This window comes from Cynara cardunculus (assembly GCF_001531365.2).
Source record: "Cynara cardunculus var. scolymus isolate 2C chromosome LG 13, CcrdV1, whole genome shotgun sequence".
Classification (NCBI taxonomy): Eukaryota; Viridiplantae; Streptophyta; class Magnoliopsida; order Asterales; family Asteraceae; genus Cynara; species Cynara cardunculus.
Genome location: NC_037540.1, coordinates 11,754,876 through 11,764,394, shown reverse-complemented (window position 1 = coordinate 11,764,394; position 9,519 = coordinate 11,754,876). Strand labels below are relative to the sequence as shown.

General features: G+C 37.1%; 1 protein-coding gene across 1 annotated transcript; it reads left to right on the top strand.

Moving 5' to 3' along the window:
• Window positions 1-2,650: 2,650 nt before the first annotated feature.
• Window positions 2,651-9,085, top strand: LOC112525846 (pumilio homolog 1-like). Its single transcript, XM_025136137.1, has 9 exons — window positions 2,651-3,629; window positions 3,943-5,108; window positions 5,594-5,735; window positions 5,816-5,923; window positions 6,278-6,490; window positions 6,579-6,689; window positions 7,247-7,441; window positions 7,544-7,718; window positions 8,635-9,085. The coding sequence occupies exons 1-9, from the start codon at window positions 2,976-2,978 to the stop codon at window positions 8,709-8,711; spliced, it is 2,841 nt and encodes a 946-aa protein (XP_024991905.1). The 5' UTR covers window positions 2,651-2,975; the 3' UTR covers window positions 8,712-9,085.
• Window positions 9,086-9,519: the final 434 nt, after the last annotated feature.

The window sequence follows — 9,519 nt, the reverse complement described above, 5'->3', positions numbered from 1 at the left end:
ACGCATCATAATAAACATAATTTTGATTAAAACGAGTTTAATAAAATATTAATCCATTACCAAGACATTCGCTTTGGTTAATTTCTTCACTTCCCGAACTCGAACTTCGATTGTCACCATAAACCATTTTAATCTTCTCAATGTTGTCGATTTTTTTTCAATGTGTTTATCCATAATAGCTTGAACGATACCGAAGATTTTACTACCGTGTTTCCTCCACGAATCAAAAACTCATAAAACAATAAAAATGGAAGATCAAGAATAAAAAAATAAATAAAAATATCAATATTATAAATGTATATTTTTAGGAATTTTATGATTTTGTATCTCCTCTTTAATGGTATGGGAGTTAGATAGCAAATGAAATGACTCAATTACCCTTGACATTAAATTGTGAACATGATAGATACCTAATAGAAGTGGTTTGCAAAGTTAACACAAAAATTTTGGTTAACATTTGATCTTGTCCCTATATATATATATATATATGTGGTTGGGTTCCAATGAGAAAGAGAGTTAAAGTGAGAAATGTAAGAAGGGATCTCCACCCTTGGATACACATTAGGATGAAATACACCGAGATGCATTAGATCAATCCCCATATTAATCACGATTCATGGGTGAGTTTTAGATTAAATGTAATCAAGCGTCCAAATCCTTTTTTGTACCCGTGATACCACTATTTTCCACTTGAAACTTCACAGTAAAACACTGTAAAAGTAACATTCACAATGATCTTGTTGTGAAAGTTCAGATTTTTTTTACTTTCACGATATTTTTTTGTGAAATTTCAAGTGTAAAAATGTGGTCTCATAGGTTTCACGAAAAAAGGTTGGTCTCATGTGAACCCGACCCTATATATGTGTTTGTGTGTGTTAGAGTTAATTACGTAACAAGTCTCTATAATTTGATGGTTTTTGTATATGAAAGAACAAAAAGAAAAGTGCAAAAGGAGGAACAAAACATGGTTGGATGAATATACCCCTGGCTCTAACGGACATAATAAACGGAGTTAGTGACCAGGAACCACTTTCAGAGCAAAACAAGAACTACAAACACTATTTCTAGACTTATTTAGAGTTTACCCTAAATTAAACTAATGACAATGTTGTAATATTTGTTGATGAAACGCACGTTCATTTTGGGAATCATATATAAACAAAGGGTATTTTCATAAAATTGTAGAATAAGCTGGTTTAGGAAATGTATGTTCGTTTTAGGATGTTGTATATTCATACATATTCACAAATAAACACCGTTGTAAGAGGTTCACATATGAACCTATGTAAGAGATTCATGTAGAAACATGTTCACATATAAACAGACTTTAAATGTACAATGAATGCAATCCTGATCATAATGTTCACATATGAAGAAGATTTATATATCTCGATTCACTTATAAACATAAAGAACATAAATTACTGCCATAATCATCATTAATAGCTGCCATAATATGGTTATTTTAATAGTTTTATCTCATCATTTTCTAATCCACAAACATTATTATACATCCCATCTAACGTATATATCAAACACTGCCCCTGCCTGTTTGTTTTTTTCAAAATTGCTTCTTAATACCTCTAAAATTTGATTTATTCATATGTTTGAGTATTAAGATCGTTTGTTTTTAAAATAAAAATAAAAATAAGAGCTTAAAAGCTCTAAATGTTCTCTGAAAATTTAAGTGTTAAACGTATCTTTTAATCCTAATCCGACTTCAATCAAATGGTTCATATTTTGGGGCCGGAAGAGATTTGTTAGCAAAAACTATATATATTTTATACTTTTATACTAGTTTAATCAATTCAAATTACAGACATAAAAACAAACAACACCACATTTTATAAATCAAAAGTAAAATCGGACTTTAAAATTCAATAACTTTTAACTTATATGTATTGGGCCATACACAGTTTTAGCTCAAGTACAAACCAAGCCCATACGATAGAATTGCTTTTTGGCCCATATGATCATCCCCTCTCTCTCTTTTTTAACGAATTAACAAAATTTCATTTAAAATGTAGTTGGACAAAATTGATTTCAAATGCTATTCCGAAAATTTAACCATTATTAGAAAGTTATTAATACATGTAAAATTCAAAATTCCAAATTTTAGTGTAAATTTAGAAGGACTCAGGTTTAAATTTAAGAAGGAATAAAAATCTCTTTATGGCTACGGAGGTTCAAATGCGACGACTCCGGATCATCTACAAAGCATGTGATCGTTCTGAGGTTAGTCGACTCGTATAGCGGGTTGGATATCCAGGTTAATAAAAAAAAATTAAGTGTAAATCAACGTATATCAGTCATATTTATTTTGTAAATTAATATATAAAAGATTTCATAATGTTAAATATATAACAGATTATAAATACTTAATTAAATATCACAATTTTTTTGAGATAAAATTAGGTTTGGTTGCAAGAAGTTGGTTTATTGAAAAATTATAAAGATAAAATAAAAACATAAAAATAAGAATGGATAAGTTAAATTATTTACTAATAAAAGATCCTTTAAAACAAAACCCTAGGTTCCACTGTAAGAACAAATCCCGCAAGAAAATCCGATCTGTGCCGTCAGCTCCCTTAATCCAACGGTCCACATCACCCCCCTGCTCGTGCTTATCACTCCCTTCATTTAGCTTCCTTTCACTCTTCTTCCCTTACAAATTACAAACCCTTTCCATCCATTCTTCCGGTCACTGAAAATGGCGAAAACTAATTGTTGGATATCGATCGACTGCCCAGATTTTTAATTTTGAATCTGCCGATCTTTAAATCTTAATTTCGAGTTAATTTACGCACACAGTTGAGTTGGAGAGGAAAGATGCAGTCGTTCAAATTGGTGAAAGAAGCTGTTTATTTTATTAGATTATCATGAAATTAAGTTAATTTTGAGCTCAAAAGTTGTAAAGATTGTATTTTTGTTAGATTTGGTGAAAAAGTTTTGATTTTTTATAAAGCAAATGTTGCGATGATCACTGATAGTTATTCGAAGATGATGTCCGATATTGGAATGCGATCGATGGTTTCAAACAACGAGGAGTTAGGGTTGTTGATGAGGGAGAAGCGGAGACAAGAGGTTGCTGGTAACACTAACATGACGAGTAGCAGTGATCGAGAAATGGAGCTTAATATGTACCGTAGTGGTTCAGCTCCGCCCACGGTGGAAGGATCCTTGAATGCGGTTGCCGGATTGTTTGACGGTGGTGGAAATGGTCTGTCGGCGGAGTTTGGCGGCATTTCGGAGGAAGAGTTGAGGTCTGATCCGGCTTACCTCTCGTATTACTATGCCAATGTGAATCTGAACCCACGCCTCCCGCCGCCGCTGTTGTCCAAGGAGGATTGGCGGTTTTCTCAGCGACTGCACAGCGGCGGCGGTGGTGGAAACGGCAGTTCTGCTATTGGGGACCGGAGGAACATGAATAGAGATGATGACAATAATACCAGGTCATTATTCGCCACTCAACTGGGGTTTACTGGAAACAAAGCAGAGAATACTGGACTCACTGAGTCAAGGAAGCCTCAGGGCGGTGGCAGCACAGCGGAGTGGGGCGGCAATGGGCTTATCGGGCTACCAAGCTTGGGGCTCGGGAGTAGGCAAAAAAGCATTGCAGAGATCATTCAGGTGGGTTTTTTATGTTCTTCTTTGAAAGCTATTTCAATTTGGTTTAAAAGTTGTCATTCTTGAATCTTGATTGCTTGTTACAATTATCTTGTGTGTTTTCTTGTATGAATTGTTGACAGCTTGCTGTAAATATCAAAAAAGCTCATTATTAGACCGATTTCCTGTGAATATTTGCATTTTCTTGAGCACATTAGTAACTTAAGTAAGCTTATGAATCTTGATGAAGCTGCATATTGCATTCATCTTCTTGTTTGTTTGCACTTTTGAATTTGTTTTAGTTTTCCTTACAAACGTCATTGACTATTGAATGCAGGATGATATAAGTCAGGCTGCATCTGGTTCTAGGCACCCATCCCGTCCAACCAGCCGTAACACATTTGACAACAATGTTGACCTTTCTGATTCTCATTTTGCTCATAGTTACGCTTCGGCTCTGGGTGCATCTATGTCTAGAAGTACCACACCTGACCCTCAGCTCATGGCTAGAGCAGCTAGTCCTCGAATTCCTGCTGTTGGGAGAGGGAGGATTAGTTCTCTGGATAAGAGAAATGTGAGCGGTATTAACGGACCTTCAGATCTAGTGACTGGTTTTTCCGGAATGAGTCTTTCTGCCAACGATATGGTGGATGAAGAGAATCATTTGCAGGCCCGAATTGAAAACACTCCCCAATTGGGGAAAAGTTCATATCCCTATATGGGCAAAGCTGATCTTGGGAACCCATCTTTGTTAGCTGATGCACAAGGGTCGCCGGTGAATTCGTACATGAAAGGGCCCACCAACGGTGCCGGAGGTTCTCCTCAGTACCAGAATCTTGATAGTCCAAGTTCATCTTTTTATGGTGGTTATATGATGAATCCTGCATCACCAACCATGATGGCAAACCAGCTTGGCGGTGTAAATTTGCCGCCTATATTTGACAATGCTGCAATTGCAGCAGCAATGGGTGCCTCCGCCATGGACTCTAGAGCAATGGGTGGTGGGTTTGCTTTAGGACCTAATATGTTAACCGCAGAGCTGCAAAATCTTGGTAGAGTTGGCAATCACAGCCCAAATGGTCTTCAGGTGCCACTTATGGACCCGTTGTATCTTCAAAACTTACGATCAAGTGAATACGCTGCAGCTCTGAATGATGCAACAATCGATAGGGAATTACTGGCGCTTCAGAAAGCTTATCTGGCTGGTTTGCTATCTCCTCAGAAGTCTCCTTACGGTCTTAACCATGGTTACTATGGTAATTCTGCATATGGCCTTGGGATGTCGTATCCCGGAAGCCCATTGGGCAGTCCTCTTCTGCCCAACTCTGCTATTGGATCCGGAAGTCCTGTTAGACACGGTGAACGGAGCTTGCGGTTTCCTTCCGGGATTCGTAACTTAGTTGGAGGTGAAAGCTTTGCATCCTCTTTGCTAGACGAGTTCAAGAGCAATAAAACCAAGTGTTTTGAGCTCTCGGAAATTGCAGGCCATGTTGTTGAATTCAGGTTCATATAGCATTAGCTTTCATAGCCATCATACTTTGCATTAGCTTCTATAACAAGTTAACAAACCATTGTCGTTGCAAGAATCACAAAAGAAACAGTGTGGGTAAGTGGCTTTTGGAACAACTGTAACCTGATTTAATGCATTTAGCTCACAGTAATATTTTGAGAACCTGGAAACTAACTATGTTCTGTTTTATTCATGATGAATAACCTCATGAATATCATGCATTTTCATTATTCACAATATTATGCGTTTTCATCATGAATATCTATCACGACATGCATCATGAGTAAAGCATGAACAGTCGGTTCCTAGGTTCTCAAATTTGAACGTGCCCTAACTTTTATATGCATTAACTCGGGTCAAATGTGGTGCAAAAAAGTTCATTTTTCCACGTACACTGGTTGTTTAAAAGTTAGTGCCAGATATATGCACTCATTCAATAACGTAACTAATAAGTACAATCGAAATGTTCTGTGGGCAGTGCCGATCAATATGGGAGTCGTTTCATCCAACAGAAGCTTGAAACCGCTACAACAGAAGATAAAGACATGGTGTTCCATGAAATTATGCCTCAAGCTCTTTCACTGATGACTGATGTATTCGGTAATTATGTGATCCAGAAGGTACCCAATGCAAAATTGTTTCATGGTTATCACGTGTGTCGGATCAATCATTTCTTACTTTTTATTTTCAATCCATGTAGTTTTTTGAACATGGAAATGCTACTCAAATAAGAGAACTGGCTGACCAGCTCACCGGGCATGTTCTAACGCTTAGTCTTCAGATGTATGGTTGCCGGGTTATCCAAAAGGTAAATCCAAGAGTTGAAGTCATTATACATATGCTAGTTTTGAAGTCATGAGGTTAAACCTTATCTATATATTACGTTAATAAATGTTGTGCAGATTTCATGATGGCCATAAATACGCATCCTAATTCATTATCTTTTCTGTTTCTCTTTTTTTATTTATCTGCCTTGATCGGCAAATGATCAGTTTATCAAAAAATGCTATAATGGTTTCGTTGTCTCTGCATTTATTATACTCCCTCCGCCCCTAAAAATAAATGTCTACAATGAAAAAGGCATACAGTTTGAGAAATGTGTCGGCATACAGTTGGAGTTGCCTTTTGTTTGATGAACTACTTTTGACTTGCTTTCATCTAGGCTATTGAGGTTGTTAACCTTGACCAACAAACAAAAATGGTTGCGGAGCTTGATGGTCATGTTATGCGTTGTGTTCGTGATCAAAATGGGAATCATGTCATCCAAAAGTGTATTGAATGCGTGCCGGAAGATGCTATTCATTTCATCATCTCGACATTTTATGATCAAGTCGTGACGTTATCAACCCATCCCTATGGTTGTCGTGTTATACAGGTGAAAATGAAAAAAGATCTTATTTTTAATATTTGGGTTATTGATACAAGACTTGATTCTAAATTCTTGAAGTATTTCGTGTAAACAGAGAGTCTTGGAGCATTGCTGCAACCCTAAAACGCAAAGCATAGTTATGGATGAAATCTTGAAATCCATTTGCATGCTGGCACAAGATCAATATGGAAATTATGTTGTTCAGGTATGTTGTCGAGATCGATATAATCTATTATTGGAAGAGTTTATAAAGTGATAACCCTGTTAAATCTTTGACCAAATTCATTGATGAATTCAATGCATATGATTTTGCCATTTTTATCGATAAAATTTATAGAAACATAAGGCACATAATGGTTGCTACTAACGCGTGTGTACAAAGTTAAATTCTTTGTCGGTCTCCCTTAAAAATGCTGTATCTGACCTCTGCGTATAGTTTAAGTAAAACGTTTGAATGCTGACTCGAATCAGTGTTCAGTGCTTACAATTATGTTAATAATGATGAGAAATAGGTAATTTTGATTTGGAATCTTTCCAAAAGAGTAATATTACAATATTCATGTCATGGGATGGAACATACCAAAAAAGGAAAGTGTTGCAATTAGGTCATAGGGAGTGTATCTTTCGACATCAGCTAGACACGGACCATCAAACCTGTATACATGTAGGATGCTCTCCTCTCTATGAGGGCTCTTTTTGAACAGAAGATCTAAGGGGTTTCACATGTAATAACAATTTAATTTCCTTTTGATGTCCTGACAGCATGTATTGGAACATGGAAAGCCACACGAGCGAACATCTATTATAGAGCAATTAACCGGGCAGATAGTTCAGATGAGCCAACAAAAGTTTGCCTCCAATGTTGTTGAAAAGTGTCTGACTTTTGGTACCCCGGAGGAACGCCAGATCCTGGTGACGGAGATGCTAGGCACCACCGATGAAAATGAACCCCTTCAGGTTGTTCTGCTAGTTGAGATCAGAATGATGGTGCATTTGAATCTCTTGAAATTCGTCTAATGACTATTTATATTCTCATTTGTGGTTCATTTTGTTATTCAGGTGATGATGAAAGATCAGTTTGCTAATTACGTTGTGCAGAAAGTGCTGGAGACATGTGATGATCAGCAACTCGAGCTGATTCTTAATCGTATTAAGGTTCATCTGAATGCTCTAAAGAAATATACTTACGGAAAGCATATTGTTGCCCGTGTCGAGAAACTTGTTGCTGCTGGAGGTATGCCTTCATTTTTGATCTTTACCTTTTCATTTATTGTTGTTCGAGTTTTGAGGGTCGCAGGTGTTGCTTTTGCATTTAAATGACATATGGAAAACCTTCTAATTGTAGATTAAAGGTGATTAGCACATTGATTGAATTATAGCAAGGTATCATATAAAAAACGAGTAACAAGAACAAGAAAACAAGAAAATCGAGTTAGAAGTCAACAACGTCATAAAAGTAAAAGTAGGTACAAGGAAACATAGCTAGGGGCCACTTTTTCGGAATGAAGTTTAGGGTTTTTTTTAAAGCGCACGAGGGGCTGTTTACTACCTGCTGACCATCTCTGTCTGGGTAAGAGGTGCTTACGTGGTAAGAAGGGGTATTGCTTGCCAACTCTGACCCACAAATATGTTGATCAAGATGCTGACCTGGTAAGGAAGGGATGCTTTCTGACTCGGTTAGTGCTTACCGGGACACTTTGGTAAGCACCTATTTTCAGTCGGCGCTTACCCAGACCCAACCTCTTATTCTGGTTAGGGCTTACCCGATTTGTGTTGGCAAACGGCCGTAGACAATTATTTTGGTACGGAAGGAGTAGTATTTTATCATTGCACTTGTCTCGCCTGGTTTTAACCGTTTATTCGCTTATGCCTTAATGTTTACAATCCTCATTGCTTTTTCTAGTAATTTTGTTTCTATATCTCACTCTCTCCGATGTCTATCCTCGGCACTTCAAATACAAATCACTTTTTGAAAAAGTCTCGTTTTCTCTCTTCTTTGTCCAAACCCTTTAAACAAGCTCGAGTCTTCATGGAAACGAACCTCTCTACCCATATCCTACCCCCGAGACCCTACTTTCGAGTTGGATAAGCTAGGTGCTTTTTCACGTTTCATTTTACTTTTCTGACAAATTATTATGATCTGTTTACAGAAAGGAGGATCGGGACACTGGCCGGATATGCTGCCGCGGCCGCTGCTGCTGCTACTGCTGCTACTGCTACCAATTAGGTATCGGCATCGAGAGAGTTGTACAGCTAACTGAGAGTATGAATGGTTTGTGTTTCTTGGTTCGTTTTAACATCATATCCAGCTGAGTATCTTTTCCAAATAAAAAACGGTTTGTAGCCATGAAAACTTGTACATTGTTAGTTTTTTATATATTATATATATATATATATACCTAGGACTCGAGTCTTTAGCCGAGGCTCAGAGGGTGAAACACACCCGAGGCCGCCCCCGTTGCAGAACCAAGTTAGTGTTTATGTTGTGACTGTACAAATATAGAGCCGGGTGCAGCAGAGCCTTATGGTGTATTTAGGTGTTGCCGGAATTTTCTTTGTGCATGGATTTTATGATTCCGTTTATTTAGTGGAACCTTTGTTTTATTTGACTTTATTCAGATTTGTTGCTAATTTAATCTGTTGTGGGATGATTGATGTGTTTTAAACTGGCCGCCGGTAGCCAACAACCTCCCCGACTGGTGGTGTTTGCTCTGCTCCGGTTGGTATTGTTGCAGTGACGGTGGCGGAAGCCACCGTCAACTTATGTAGGAAGGACATTGGCGACGAACATCACCATCATTTTTTATTCTCTCTTTTGCGTCACGTCAGCTAGTCTTGACAAAATAAAATTTCACTGCTGTTACTGATAATCGCAATATGATTTTTATGCGTTATTGTACAGTAAAATCAAACGTGATTCAACCGTTTTCTGTATAAATATATAAAAATTTATCAGAATAAAATACGAAAAATAAATATGTAATTATTTATTTATGTTCTAAAATTAATTTTAATTTATATGTTTATAATAGCTT